The sequence below is a fragment of the Ailuropoda melanoleuca genome, chromosome 15 (genome assembly GCF_002007445.2).
Source record: "Ailuropoda melanoleuca isolate Jingjing chromosome 15, ASM200744v2, whole genome shotgun sequence".
Taxonomy (NCBI): Eukaryota; Metazoa; Chordata; class Mammalia; order Carnivora; family Ursidae; genus Ailuropoda; species Ailuropoda melanoleuca.
In genome coordinates this window covers 65,670,647-65,686,890 of record NC_048232.1, presented here as the reverse complement: position 1 = coordinate 65,686,890, position 16,244 = coordinate 65,670,647, and the positions used below count along the sequence as shown (strand labels likewise).

At 40.9% G+C, this 16,244-nt stretch overlaps 1 protein-coding gene across 1 annotated transcript in view; it reads left to right on the top strand.

Moving 5' to 3' along the window:
• LOC105237632 (uncharacterized protein C3orf20-like) overlaps window positions 1-16,244 on the top strand; it is a 110,050-nt gene that overhangs the window by 38,577 nt on the left and 55,229 nt on the right. Inside the window, exons 9-10 of the mRNA XM_034643668.1 lie at window positions 4,221-4,448; window positions 5,224-5,373. Of these exons, the coding sequence (XP_034499559.1) occupies window positions 4,221-4,448; window positions 5,224-5,373 (378 nt within the window). The remainder of the gene's footprint in view (window positions 1-4,220; window positions 4,449-5,223; window positions 5,374-16,244) is intronic.

Sequence of the window (16,244 nt, the reverse complement as noted above, 5' to 3'; positions counted from 1 at the left end):
GGTGCCCCCATCTGTATGTCTTCTTTGGAGAAATGTCTGTTCATGTCTTCTGCCCATTTTTTAATTGGATTATTTGTTTTTTAGGTATTGAGTTGTGTCATTTGTTTATATATTTTGTATACTAACCCTTTATTAGATAATGTCATTTGCAAATATCTCCTCTCATTCCATAGGTTGTCTTTTAGTTTTGTCAATTGTTTCCTTTGATGTGCAGAAGCTTTTTATTTTAGTGTAGTCCCAGTAGTTTATTTTTGCTTTTATTTCTTTTGCGTCAGGAGACATATCTTAAAAAATGTTGCTACGGCCAGTGTCAGATAGATTACTCCCTGTGCCCTCTTCAAGGATTTTTATGGTTTCTGGTCTCACATTTAGGTCTTTATACATTTTGAGTTTATTTTTGTGTATGGTATATGAAAGTGATCCAGTTTCATTCTTTCTCATGTTGCTGTCCAGTTTTCCGAACACCATTTGTTGAAGAGGCTGTCTTTTTCCCATAATATAATCTTGTCTCCTTTGTCAAAGATTAATTGACCATATAATTGTGGGTTTATTTCTGGGTTTTCTGTTCTATTCCATTGATCTATATGTCTATTTTTATGCCAGTACCATACTGTTTTAATTAGTACTGCTTTGTTTTTCTTTATTTAAATTCAATTAGCCAACATATAGTGCATTATTAATTTCAGATGTAGAGTTCAGTAATTCATCAGTTGCATAAACACCCAGTTCTCATCACATCTTATGCCCTCTTTAATGGCCATCACCCAATTACCCCATCCCCTCACCTCCCATCCAGAAATCCTCAGTTTGTTTCCTATTGTTTAAAGTCTCCCATGGTTTGGGCGCCTGGGTGGCGCAGTCGTTGAGCATCTGCCTTAGGCTCCGGCGTGATCCCGGCGTTCTGGGATCGAGCCCCGCATCAAGCCCTGCATCGGGCTCCTCAGCTGGGAGCCTGCTTCTTCATCTCCCACTCCCCCTGCTTGTGTTCCCTCTCTCGCTGGCAATCTCTCTCTCTGTCAAATAGATGAATGAAATCTTTTTAAAAATTAAAAAAAAATAAAGTCTCTCATGGTTTGTCTCCCCCTCTGATTACTTCGCATTCAGTTTTCCCACCCTTCCCCTACGATCCTATGCATCATTTCTTATATTCCACGTATGAGTGAAACCACATGATAATTGTTTTTCTCTGATTGACTTATTTAGCTCAGCATAATACCCTCCAGTTCCATCCACACTGATGTAAATGGTTAAGTATTTATCCTTTCTGATGACTGAGTAATATTATATGATTGATCTATCTATCTATCTATATATCACATCTTCTTTATCCATTTATCTGCCGATGGACATCTTGGCTCTTTCCATAGTTTGGCTATTGTGGACATTGCTGCTATAAACATTGGGGTGCGTGTGCTCCTTTGGATCATTATATTTGTGTCTTTGGGGTAAATACCCAGTAGTGCAATTGCTGGGTCATAGAGTAGCTCTATTTTTAACTTCTTGAGGAACCTCCATACTGTTTTCCAGAGTGGCTGTGTCAGCTTGCATTCCGACCAGCAGTGTAAGAGAGTTCCCCTTTCTCCACATCCTTGCCAACATTTGTTGTTTCCTGACTTTTTAATTTTAGCCATTCTGACCAGTGTGAGGTGGTATCTCATTGTGGTTTTGATTTGCATTTCCCTGATGCTCAGTGATGTTGAGCATCTTTTCATGTGTCTGTTGGACATCTGGATGTCTTCTTTGGAGAAATTTCTGTTCATGTCTTCTGCCCATTTCTTGACTGGATTATTTGTTTTTTGGGTGTTGAGTGTGATAAGTTCTTTATAGATCTTGGATACTAGCCCTTTATCTGATATGTCACTTGCAAACATCTTCTCCCATTCCATAGGTTGCCTTTCAGTTTTGTTGACTGTTTCCTTTGCTGTGCAGAAGCTTTTTATCTTGATGAAATCCCAATAGTTCATTTTTGGTTTTGTTTCCCTTGCCTTTGAAGACATGTCTGGGAAGAAGTTGCTACAGCCAAAGTCGAAGAGCTTGCTGCCTATGTTCTCCTCTAGGATTTTGATGGATTCCTGTCTCACATTTAGGTCTTTCATCCATTTTGAGTCTATTTTTGTGTATGGGGTAAGAAAATGGTCCAGTTTCATCCTTCTGCATGTGGCTGTTCAATTTTCCCAGCACCATTTGTTGAAGAGACTGTCCTTTCTCCATTGGATATTCTTTCCTGCTTTGTCAAAGATTAGTTGACTGTAGAGTTGCGGGTCCATTTCTGGATTCTCTATTCTGTTCCATTGATGTATATGTCTGTTTTTGTACCAGTACTATACTGTCTTGATGATTACCCTTATTGAGATATGCCAGTTCATTTTAGGAATTTTCAAGTGCACCTTAAAATGAAAACCATTGAGAATTCCTGTTTGAATATGCTCTGAATCTGAAGGGAGTTGCTGAGTCCTTAGATATTCTTTTATGTTGTTTCCAAAGTCTGTTTATTTGTTTTGCATTCCACTCTACACCCATGTTGAAAATGCCCAAACTTCTAACTCTTCTCTGAGAAGGTAACTCCCACTTCCCCTAGTTAGAGCCCTGACATTTCTAATTATTCTCAAGTGTTGGTCACGGATCTGCCCAATTCCATCCCCACATTCTGTTAGAAGAACTCAGAAGCCCTGCAGCCCACCTTTAGTAGCTGGGACCATGGAATAGAGGCAAAGCCAGCCAGTCCATGTGGATGTTAAACAGGTGGTAATGAGCTCCAAGACAACCAAGAATGTCTTTAGTATATGACCTCTGCTTTTCCAGCCTGATTCTGGAGCCTTGTTCTAATGCCATGTTGCCAACAGCTCCTACTTGGCGTGCTTGGGTGCATGAGTATATGCGCACATGTGTGTCTCCATGTGTGTGTTTGTATGAGCATGTGAGTATGTATGTGTTTGTATACCTGTGTGTGCATGTGTGTTGGGGGCAGGAAGCTGGGCAAGAAGTAGGAAGGTCTGCTTCATTTGCTGATCCCTCGCATACAGAGCCCTGGTGGGTCTGCGTTTTATCCTATGCCCGCAGCTCCTGTAGCACCCAACACTAAGAATATGGGGAGGAGTCTCATGAAATGAGGAGAGTAGAGTGTTTGGAATTGATATGCATGGCATTGCATCCTGCTTTACCATGTTGATACAAAACTCCAGCACTCTTTAGAATGGGTATAAATAGCACCTATCTCATAGGAATGTATGAATTTTGCCTCTGGAAGATACCTAGTGAATATTTATGAATGGTTCAATGAATGTTCCAAGGGGGCTACCTTAATTTCAGGATCTGATCTCTGTCTGAAATATAGCAGATAGATAGTTTCATATTCACCTACCCTTTCCCTCTACCACCTTATTATAAATGAACATGTATGTGTATATTCCTCACTAAACTGTAACAAAAACAGCTAGTATATTTAGAAGGCGTGCTAAATACTGGGGTCTGTGCCTAGACGTTTGTGTGCATTAATTAACCAGAGATTCCCTGCATTTCTGTGAGGTATTGTTATCCCCATTTTACAGATGAAACAAACCAAGGCTCAGAGGAGTTTAGTATTTTGTGTACTTTTTACAGTTCCAAGAGGTAGCCCCAGTGTTCACCTCAGTTCTTGTCCAGGCCTGTGCTGCATGGTGCCATTCCTGTGGGGACAGGTGCTACTTACTAGTCCTGCATTTGCTGCAACCTCTAGTACAGTTCTTCACACACAGCAGGTGCTCAATAACTGTTTAAAAATCAGGGCACTCAATAAACACTTGGCTAAGGATTTCCAAATCCAGCTGTCCAGATCTAAGGAAACCTAATAGATTGGCAGTAAAGTCACAGAGGCTGGAACAGCCATTACCCACGCTCTAGCCCTTGATAAGATCAAGAAATAGCTAGTTCGTTCTTTCTTTTTCTTTCTTTTCTTTCTTTCTTTCTTTCTTTCTTTCTTTCTTTCTTTCTTTCTTTCTTTCTTTTTCTTTCTTTCTTTTTAAGATTTATTTATTTATTTTAGAGAGAGAGAAAGAGCATGAGCTGGGGAGGGACAGAGAAGGAGAGAAAGAGAGAAGCAGACTCCCTCCTGAGCCTGGAACCCAACACGGGGCTCAATCTCATGACCCTGAGATCATGGCCTGAGCCGAAATCAAAAGTAGGACACTCAGCTGACCTGAGCCACCCAGGCGCACCCTATTTAATTTTTTTCTTTTGAACAGAAAAGCAGAAGACGCAAAACTTAAAAAAGAGGGCTTCAACAAACAACTTACTCTGCTCCACTATAATGATCCTAAAGGCATGGTGAAGGTGAGCAACAGTCCCCAGGTTTCTCAGTGTTTCTGGCTGGAGCTGCTGAAGAGGAAGCCTAAGATGCCAATGGTCAAAGAGGCTGACCCAGAGATGAAGAAGTTCCATTACGCGCTGGTAGATGGTTCTTCTCTGACCTAATATCCTTTCAAAATCCCAAGGGGAAAGAGGATGGAGGAAGCTGGGCATGATGGAAGGGACTGATATGTAGGGCATTTCTGTTTCAGCAGAAAATCGCATCGGAAAAGGAAGTCTGGTGCCTTGTGTTTATTCAGTCTTTTTTTCCCAGGGTCCGCATTCCCTCATGCTAGGGACAAGAGAAGTCAAATCAAGAAAAAGGTTGGGACAAATTCTCCAGTTTGCAAGCCTTACTTCTATTTAAGGGAACCTCTGGTTGTAGCTGATACTTCTGTTAAGTACCTAAGGACTCACATAGTTCTGAGAAAATGAGTTTTCCTTCATTTTCCTTTCTAGAGAGAACCACATGGGGATTTAGCATTAAGAGGATCTACCTTAGAGAGAAAAGAGACTTCCTCTTTTCTCTCTGATAAATTCCTACAAATCCAAAATGAAAAAGCCCTCAAGAGGTTGGTACAGCTAGGTTTTGTGAACTTGTTCACATACATATCCTTAGTTATTCCTCGGCCCTCCTTTGCCCTCATCTGCCCATAGATGTTGGCAGGGAGAACACGCAAGTGGAAGTCAGGGAACCCGGTTGCTAGCCTGGCACTGCCATTATTATCCTCAGTGACTATAGGAAAGTGAGTCACCCTCTCTGGACTTCTTTTAGCTTATCTGTAAAGAGCTAATTAAAAAAATTAAATTGGATGTGAGTTAACATCATTCCAAATAAGAATAATTATTACTGTCACTGTTGTTTTTTTATCAGTATCTGCTCCTTAACCTGGATTTTATCTATCCTTCTGGCCGTCTAGCTGTCTGCCAAAGCTATTCTGCTCTCCCTGGGGGTGGCATGTACACCAACATATTCAGTGACTTGCCAAATCAAGTTATCCTTGGAACTTTCACACCTTTTGGATGTGGTAGCATTTCTTTTCCTAATAGGTATGTGAGATGCCAGACAAACTAGAACTTGAGGGTAAGCTAAGGAGTGGAGCAAGAGCTAAATCCCAACAGAGGGAAGAACAGGAAAGTGATTAAGTGGTCAATCTAACTGGGAAAGCAGGTAAGGAAAATGAGACATATGCATGTGGTCATGGCAGCTCCAGCTACAGACTGGCAAGTTACAACAGGCCAGAGGACCATAGGTCTCCCAGCATCCAGTTATGCCATCCATGTGGTGATGCTGCGGCTCTCATGAGCAGATGGCCCTATAGGAAGGCAAGGCCCCAAGAATACAATTTGCTGGGAAGTGAAACAGGGAGACTGTTATTTAGGTGAGCCAGGTGTCCACTGGGCCTCCCTGCCCCCTTAAGAACGAGATCACACTGGCAGCATGCCATCCCATGCCCTTAGAAAACCTCACATCCTCTTCAAGCTGCCAAAATCTTAGGGCTTATGATCTTGTGGTCTTCTCTGACTTGGATACCCTGCCTCCTCTGAATCTTGTTCTCCACTCTGTCTTGTAACTGTGGGTTTATTTCGACTCTCTTTTGTTTGAACCAATTAGAAAATTTGTTCCTTTTTTTAAAATTTTGTCTTTTACATAACCACTCACTGGAGGCTTCTGTGAGGATGGGTGAATTAGTTGGTGATGTGGGTCACAGGAAGCTTATTGCATAGTCATCAAACATCTCAAATGAACTGTAAAATGTAGGAATGTCTTCTTTTTTTAAATAAAGATTTTACTTATTTATTTTAGAGAGAGAGAGCACATGAGTGAAGGGAGGAGCAGAGAGAGAGGGACAAGCAGACTCCGCACTGAACTGAGCTTGGAGCCTGATGTGGGGCTCTATCTCATGACCCTGAATCGTGACCTGAGCTGAAATCAAGGGTCAGATGCTTAACTGACTGAGCAACGCAGGCATCCCTGTAGGAATGTGTTCTTAAAAGTGCTTCATCTGTTCTACGTGTTGTCCAATTTTTCATTCTCCTCTCCAAGATCCTCTTTTTTTCTTTTCCTTTCTATTTTAGGAGCCCCCTTTTCTCTTTTCATTCCCCACCCTTCAAATCTTTCCATTTTCTTATGAAAGAGAAGTTCAGCTCTTTATAGCTGTATGCCCAACCAGCTAACATTTGCATTTTCAAGCACTTAGCTAACAATCTGGATAAGTCATCTTAGGAGTAGGGGTGAGGAGATGGGAGAGGGGTCAAGAAGAGGGGTTGAGGTTATTTTACTGCCTCGTGCTGCTGTAAGCCACACCATTGTTACCGTATGTCTCATTCATTCATTCATTAATGTATTTCTCCTTTCCTTCATTCCTTTACTAAATATTTATTGAGCATCTATCACGTGTCAGACACTCAGAATAGAGAGTAATATAAAGTTCCTGTTTGTCAGGAGATGTGTTACAGGAAAACTGAAAGGCAGTATTTAGAAAGGAAAATAGGGGCGCCTGGATGAATCAATTTGTTGGGCATCTGCCTTCAGCTCAGGTCATGATCTCAGGGTCCCAAGATCGAGCCCCACATCAGACTCCCTGCTCACAGGGAATTTGCTTCCCCCTCTCCTCCCTTTTTGCTCTCTCTCTCTGTGTGTGTCTCTCTCTCAAATAAATAAATAAAATCTTAAAAAAAAAACTAGAAAGGGAAATAAATGCAGAAAGTGGAAACAAAAAGGCATCTCTAGAAAATATTTATATTCATTGATTCAACAAATATTTGCAGAGGACCTACTAGTGTGAGCACTGTTTAAGCACAGGGGATATAGCAGAGAATAAAACAAAGTCCTGTCCTTGTACAGCTTACATTTTAGTGAAGGGAAGCAGTAAACAAATAAACAAATATATAGCATTTCAGGTGATGAAAAGGTTGTAAAAAATGGTTAAGCAGGGTGAAGGGGACCAGAGAGTGGTGGGAACAGGGAGTTGCTATTTTATATTGATGGACAAAGAAGACCTCTTTGATAAGGGGCCATTTGTGCAGAAACCTATGGTAGTGAGGGGCATGCCATGCTGTTGACAGGGAAAGTGTTCTAAGCAGAAGGAAAAGCCAGAGCTAAAGCCCTCACGTGTGAGCATGCTTAACAAATCCAAACTAAACCATGATCTCTGGAATGCTGGCTCCAAGAAAATATCACCAAAATATCATCCTTTTGAGAAGACAAAGATGAGTTTATTCTAACCAAGGGAAGGGAGAGCATTACCTTTATAGAATCTTCATAATTTCCTATGAGTAGAGAGGCCAACCCTAAAATCTACTGGTTGAGGAACAGTTCTACAAGTCCTCTATCATGGATACAAATTTCAGTCCACATGTTCAGATGAGCAGGAAATACAACTTCATTTTTTAAACACTCATGTTTAATTTCTAGTTAGATTCTACCAGTGGGTGGCAGAAACTTACAACACTGGTATCCTTTCCCCAAGATTTCATTTCAGTTCCAAGGAGCTGATGAAATGAGAAGGCATTAATGGTTGGGGAAATGTCATTTGGTTCTTAGGCATCCTCATTCCAAATAGTCTGCAGTGAGTGGTCTCTGAAGCTCATGGATGCATCCCTCTGGCTCCAGCAGCAAAGCCTCTCAAGGCCAGGCTCTTTCTCAGCTGCTTCCACATTCTTCTCAGCACACAGGAAATATTTGTCTGACTCTGTCTTACACTGAACGTGGGGAAATCGAGACTGTCCTACTTCTGTCTGTGTAGAAGCCCCATGCAGCATCTATACTCTTACTCTTGAATTATGTTGGGCCTGGAGTCAGCTCCAAGGCTCATCACCTGCCCAGGCATTCAGATCCCTCAGTTCATCTGGGGCCTCTGGTGATCTCCCCAGCCTGCCCTACAACTTGGCTTAGGAGGGCCAAGAGCTTGTTCTACCACTGAACTCTCTTACTTAACCTCTGACACTCCTTTCCAACCCCCTACTCCTTTGTGGAGGGAAAATCTTCTCCAACAGATTACAGTCTCCCATACCCCTTTTGCCTTGTGTCTAGATCTCAGCTTTCGATCTCAAAGGCCAAGAATTTGACCCTTTTAGTCTCACAACACTTTGTTGAAGCCACAGGTGATGCTCAAGATCTCGATGAGGGGGAGGTGGCCACGGGTAAAAAGGAAAGACTGGGAAGAGAGCACAGTGCACATTTTTCCCACTACATCACGTAACATTCCCATTAAAGATGAAGTCATGAAAAGTGTAAATACTTGGAATGTGTATGTATGTGTATAGATGTATATGTGTGTGTGTGTATGTGTGCATGTGTGTATGTATATAAATTTATATATAGTGCCATAAAAACACTATACGGTATTTATAGTCATTTAATAAGAAATATATAGGTATTATTGCTTTTATAATCACAAAACTGAAATATTATTTTAAAATTTTTATATATACATTGTACCTACCCCACAGTGTGGTTGTGAAGACCTAAATAAGATAAATTACCATGTAAGTTTTTAGGGAGGCTAAGACAGAGATAGATAACTTTTGAATGTGGTGAATGTGTTTATGGCATAGAATGTGATGATGGTTTCATGGATATATACTTATCTCCCAAATCATTAAGTTTTATGTATTAAATAGGTACAGCTTTTTGTATGTCATTCATACCTCAAAGTGTTTTTTATTTAGTTTTATTTTTAAAACAATATTTTATTTATTTATTCATGAGAAACAGAGAGAGAGAGGCAAAGGCAGAGAGAGAAGCAGGCTCCCCAAGGAGCAGGGAGCCCGATGTGGGACTCAATCCCAGGACCCTAGAATCATGAGCTGAACCGAAGGCAGATGCTTAACGAACTGAGCCACCCAGGCGCCCCTTACAGTGTTTTTTTAACGAAAGATATAGGTGGATGAATGGATAGATATAGAAATAGGTAGATAGGTAAAGATCTGAAAAGTTCATGAAACAGTGATGGTGAGTGGCAGGAAGGAGCAGAGGGTGTGTGGAGTGGGGAGTTTTGAGAAACCAAGACTGAGAATGTATGCACAGTGTACAGTGTACAGACAGGAACAACATTGAGAGATACCATCATAGGGATCATGAAAGTTGGCGTTTTAAAGTGTTATGGCTCTATACTGCTTTAGGAGATGTGCCATAGCTTATGTTTCTCTGTAAAGCCAGAGGTGGTTAAGTGTAGAGATCAACACTGCCTAAGAATGGGGTCTGACCAGAAAGACCTATACTGTTCTCTTTAATACTGGGGTTTCTCTTTGTCCTTGGAAATTGCCTGTGAGGATCTTGATCTCAACTTCTTATCCCAGTGGTATCCCTGAACCTAACTTTTGCCTGAGCCAAACCTCCTCCTGCTTTCCACTATACCCTGCAGCTATCCCCAATTCTAATCCCTCTCCATCTCATATTTCAGAAACTCAGGAGAAGGAGAGGAAGTTATGGCATTAGGTGTCAGCACAGACCAGGGTAAGGTCAAAGGTGGGCTGAAGGAGTCAGGCGACAAGGTCAAAATGTCCACAGCCAAACAAGTGCAGGTATCAGAAGCTGCAGGTCTCTTCAAGACCACCTACAGCAGGTGTTAATGTCTTGCTGCTTGCCTGGGGCTACCATTACAAATTGCCATACACTGGGTAACTTAAAATAACAAAAAGTTATTCTCTGGATTTCAGGAGACCAAAAGTCAGAAATCAGGGTATTGGCAGGGTTGATTCCTTCTGAATCCATACATGCAACTCTCCTAGCTTCTGGTGGTTGCCGGCAATCCTTGGTGTTCCTTGGCTTCCAATCTCTGGTTCCATCTTCATATTGCGTTTTTCTCTGTGACCTCTCCTCTTCTTATAAGGACACAAGCCATTGGATTTAGGACCCATTCTAAATAATCTTGAAATCTTAAGTACATCTGCAAATGCCCTATTGCCGAATAAAGTGACATTCTGAGGTTCAAGGTGAACATGAATTTTGAGGGGACACTGTGGCAACTCACAATAATTACTGTTCCTCTATATTTACCTCTATTTGAGGTATTACTTACTCTCATACCTCTGCCTGTTCCACTTCCACGTACTTAATTTCAGTATAGTTGGTGATTCATATTTGCAGCACCACAGATGGAAAATTTGGACCAAAGTCACCTTAAAAATATAAATGCAGCACATAAAAAAAAGGCATAAGATGTGGGATTAAAGAAACATTTTCTTGAAGCTTTAGGAAGAGATTGAGACTGTAGCCTATTCATAAGACAGCCTTTTAGTGAACTAAGGCACCATGTCAGTAAACTCACCCTCCAGATTTGCTGAATTTGAATTTTTTGAATGAGCCTCTATTGCATATTTCCTATCCTTTGTATTTTGGCTTCTCTTGATTTCAAGATGATGGAAATTGAAAAGTTAGGTCATCCAGAGAGCAGGAAGTTCATAAATATGCTTTTTGTGTGTTTCTGCCGTGTTACGCATTTCATATATAATGGCTGTGCTTCTGGGGAAGCCCCTCCCCTGGTGGTTATGAGCCATATCACCTGTTGAATGTGTCAGAAGTTTACTAGCAAAAAGAGTACAGGTCGGCAAAAAAGCTTAAAAAAAAAAATTAAAACTAATGCTTGATTCTCAAGATGCAAGTAGAGAGAGACAGATTAATGGGGCAGCAAAGTGCCTTGGTGAGTGGCGTGTAAATACCTGCCCTCCGTGTGGAGAGCCTTTCCCAACTTTGATGTTGAGAAGAAAAGATGATGACAGAATCTGGAAGCAGTTCAAAGGCTGAGAAAGCACATACTTTCAAAAAGTCTTTCCTCCTCCCAACCCTAGTAGCTCAACAGTTTCAAAAGAAAGATTAAGAAACTCTACGTAGTTTTATGTCATTTTAATTGCACATTTTATTCTGTGACACTGCAAAGTGGAAAAGTAACAATTGCTTTCATGAAGAACAAATGTATTTTCACTCAAGTTGTCCTGGGATTGTTAAAGTTAGATTCTTTGGAAACTGTTTCGGGGGAGCTCAATTAAAACATCTCACCCTTATTGACTGCTAATATATATCACTTTATGTTGAGAGGGCACTTTTTCATGTTATTTAATTTTCCCAGGAACCCTCTTGAGACAGTGGATACTTTTTCCCAGGCTACCATGGGAAACATTAGAGTCAGTTTTCACACTGTGATCCCAATGCTTTTTTCCCCCTTTCCAACCTTAACACATAGAGAGGTTTAGAGCTGAGAACACAATATATGAGCAATAATAAGAGTAGTAATAATCAGGGGCGCCTCAATGACTCAGTGAGATCGAGCCCCACGTTGGACTGTGCACTGGGCGTAGAGCCTGCTTAAGATTCTCTCTCTCTCTCTGCCCCTTCACCCCCCTCTCTCTATCCCTCTCTTAAAAAAAAAAAGAGTAGTAATAATCATAAACATAATCATGTGGTAATGAGCATGGGCTTTGGGGTTAGATGTATCTAGCAATAGGTTGGAACAACAGAGAAACTGGGCTGTGTGTCTCCAGTATCTAGCAGGCTGAGCTCAGGCTTCTTTACTGGGTGACTGGGTTCCAAAAACATCAAGAGTAAAGACAAATCTCAGTGCATACACACTTTTTAAGTCTTCTCTAGTATCATGTTTGCTAATGACTCATGTGACCAAACCTAGATTCAAGGAGTGAAGAAAGATACTTCTACTTTCCTTGGAAGAAGCTGCAAGATATTGTGGCTGTTGTTGCAATTGATCACAAGGACAACACCTGAAACTAAATTATGACTTCTCTCTTGTCTCTCTCTCTGCCTCTCTCCACCCCTGATTCTATTTTGATCAATCATATGTAGTAGAATTTGAGAATTATGAATACATAAGATGATCACTTAACAGTGTTTGTCTGTTAACCACCAATCCCTCCTCTCAAGAGTGTTCATGAAAATATGCAAGGCTTGGTTATCTTCTTTCTCCTGGTTTTGGTCCAGATGTTCTTATATTCTCACTTGGAATTCTGTGTCATCCTCTGATTCCTTCCTATATTCTGTCTTGGTCCAACTTGGTTTGGTCATGTCCTTTTATTTCAGGTTTCAAGTATGTCACTTACAACTGCTCACAAAGTTCAGACACTATTGAAATCTGTTTTTCTATTGCATTAGTGATTTCTCTTCCTGTTTGGTATTCTATAGGATCCCCACATTCTAAACTATCTGCAGATATGAATTCTTCTTGGGCTCGCTAGAATGTCTGTGAATATCTGCAAGAAATTGATATTTATGACAATGGTGGAAGTAATTTAATGGAATTCCCCAGTTATAGGCTAAGTGTTGCTTTAAATGCTTTTCCCTTTTGGAACTTGATGCTTCTTTTCTTCATAATAAGGTGTTTTGCAACACTAGCATTTGGAATTAACAGCTCGCCACTTGCTGCCTTATCCATGGGTTTCACTATTAAATATTTCATGCAGACTTCCATGTGGATTTTATTGTCCAATAAGAGTTTGTATCAAAATGGAACTTGGTGGGGCGCCTGGGTGGCACAGCGGTTAAGCGTCTGCCTTCAGCTCAGGGCGTGATCCCGGTGTTGTGGGATCGAGCCCCACATCAGGCTCTTCTGCTATGAGCCTGCTTCTTCCTCTCCCACTCCCCCTGCTTGTGTTCCCTCTCTCGCTGGCTTTCTCTATCTCTGTCGAATAAATAAATAAAATCTTTAAAAAAAAAAAAATGGAACTTGGTGACTTTGAAAATTTCAGAAGACCTTTCCCGCTCTGGCCCCTGTCCAACCTCATCTCCTATCACTCACCCCCTTCCTTACTGAACTGTCTGTCTTCATGGACTTCATAGCCTTTGTTCCCTGTGACTGAAAGCTCTTGTCCCAACTCTTTGCAAGATGGGTTTCTTTTCTTTTTTTTAAAAGATTTTATTATTTATTTGGCAGAGAGACACAGCGAGAGAGGGAACACAAGCAAGGGGAGTGGGAGAGGGAGAAGCAGGCTTCCCACCAAGCAGGGAGCCCAATGTGGGGCTCGATCCCAGGACCCTGGGATCATGACCTGAGCCGCAGGCAGACGCTTAACGGCTTAACCTCCCAGGCGCCTCGCAAGATGGGTTTCTTATCTTTCAGGTCTCAGTTTAAATGTCATCTCCTAAGAGATCTTTTCTTTTTCCTTTTTGTTTTAGATAACTTTATTGAGAAAAAAATACAGTCCATAAAACCCACCCGTTTAAAGTGTACAATTCAATGGTTTTTGGTATATTTACAGAGTTTTGCGTCCATCACCATAATCTAATGTTAGAACATTTTCATCACACTGAAAAGAAACCTTATACCAATTAGCATCCACTCACCGTTCAACATTCTCACCTCTAACCCTAGGCAACCATTAATCTACCTTCTGCCTCTACAGATTTGTCTATTCTGGACATTTCATGTAAATGAAATCATATAATATGTGGTCTTTTGTGACTGGCATTTTTCATTCAGTATTAGGCTTTCAAGGTTCACCCATGGTGTAGCATATACCAGTACTCCATTCCTTTTTACAGCCAAAATTATATTCCATTGTATGGATATAGCACCTTCCATGTCTCCATTCATCAGTTGATGAATATTTGTGTTGTTTTCATTTTGGGAGCTACTATGAATAATGCTACTATGAACATTCACATACAAGTTTTTGTGGGGACATATGTTTTCACTGCTCTTCAATAGATACCTAAGAATGAAATTGCTGGGTTATATGGTAACTCAGTTTTTAACTTTTTAAGGAATTTCCAGACTGCTTTCCAAAAGAAGCTTTTTATGACCATCCCTTTTAAGAATGTCTGTCCTTTCCTTTCCTTTATTCTAGTGATGACTTTATTGCTTCTTTTTTTTTTTTTTAAGATTTTATTTATTTATTTGACAGAGATAGAGACAGCCAGCAAGAGGGGGAACACAAGCAGGGGGAGTGGGAGAGGAAAGAAGCAGGCTCATAGCAGAGAAGCCTGATGTGGGGCTATCCCACAACGCCGGGATCACGCCCTGAGCCGAAGGCAGACGCTTAACCGCTGTGCCACCCAGGCACCCCAACTTTATTGCTTCTTAGAACTCACTAATCACGATCTGAAATTAAATGTTCATTTACTGGGCCTGTGTAACTAGAATGTGAACTTCATGATGGGAGAGACCATTTATATCTTGTTCATTGCTTTCCCCCCAAACACTTAGTATGTGCCTAGTATATAGTGAGTGCTTAATAAATGTTTGCTGAATGATTGAATAGTGAGTGAATAGGACTCTGGAAAATATTTGTGTCCAGCTACTGGAAACAGGTGGTGGGCAATGGAGAGGCTAGGACAGATGGAGTTCTATAAGAGCCAGCCATAGAAATTATTATCAAAAAGGTTGTAGAAGTTAGAGGTTTGTTTTTTTGTTGTTGTTGTTTTGTTTTTGTTTTTTTCTGAAAGCAGAGTTAGGATACTTTACTATAGCAAATAACAGAAAATTCCATTTCAAATTGTGGAGAGGATATGCTCTAGATGCAGTATAATTTGTGACTTGGTGGTGTCATGAAGGATCTAGATTCTTTTCATCTCTCCAGTCAGCTATCCTTGGCATCCTTTCTTCCAAGGTGGTTCCCCTGGTGGCTAGCAATGTCACTGGCTATTTGCTCTTTTATATGTCTAGCAGGAAAAAGTTAAAAACTCTTTTTTTTTTCCAGAATAAACTGTATGTCCTTCCTTTCAGTCTCTTTAGACCAATTTAGTAATAGGCCTACCCTGAATTAAAAACATCTGTCAAAGGAACACCATGTGCCTATGGGTTTAGATACTCAGCATCTACCCCTGTAAATGGGGATGGACTCAGTGAAAGGAAGGAAGAGCTCTTAAAGGCCAAGAAGACAATTTTTAAAAGGGGGGGGGGGGAAGAAGGAGAAAAGAAAAGGAAGAGAGGGATCAGGAATGGATGCTGAATAGGCAACCAACGGTGGAGCAGATAGAACTTGATTTGGGTCAGCAATCTCTAAGGGTCTGATCCAGAGGGAAGGGGCATGGCAGCAGCAGGATTTCCAAAGATGTGATGATATTCAGTGGAGGGAAGGAGAGAGAAGTACCTAGACCAGGGACTGGCAAAGCTTTTCTACCAAGCGTTAAATAGTAAATCTTTAAGGTTTGCAAGCCCTACAGTCTCTATGGCAACTACTCAACTCTGCCGTTGTAGCATGAAAACAGCCAAAGCCAACACATAAACATGTGGGCGTGGCTGCGTTCTGATAACATTTTTACAAAAACAGGCGCAGGCCAAATCCAGCCTGAAGGTTGAAGGTTGCCTATTCTGACCTAGACCATAGATAATATCATATCATTATCCTCACTATTGAGATAACAGCTTAGAACCCGTGTTTTCCTAAAGTTGGATCAGCATTTTCATTCTTGTATATATTCTTATGCAAGGATACTGGCTGACTCTCCTCTGAGCTTTAAGATTTAATTCATAAATAGCTAACATTTATTGAGCACTTGCTATGTGTCAGGCCCATTTGCATTTCATTCTTTAATTGGTCTCTTGCTGCTGTCAAGATTTTCTGTTTGTCATTGACTTTTAACAGTTTGACTCTAATGTGTGTAGGTGTGGCTCTCTTTGAGCTTTGAATTGTTGAGCTTCTTAGATTTGTAAATTAATGTTTTTCTTCAAACTTAAGAAGCTTTAGGCCATTATTTCTTTCAATATTTTTTTCTGCCCCTTTCTCTATTCCTGGTACTCCTGTTTCATGTATATTGGTGTTTTTAATGGGGTTCTCCTAGGACTCTGAAATTATTTTTTTGTTTGTTTCTTTGAGAGAGAGAGAGCAAGCAGGGGAGGGGCAAAGGCAGAGGGAGAGAGGGAATCCCAACCAGGCTCCATGACCAGTGCAGAGCCCAACGTGGGACTCGATCTCACGACGCTGAGATCATGACCTGTGCCAAAATCAAGAGTTGGATGCTTAATTGA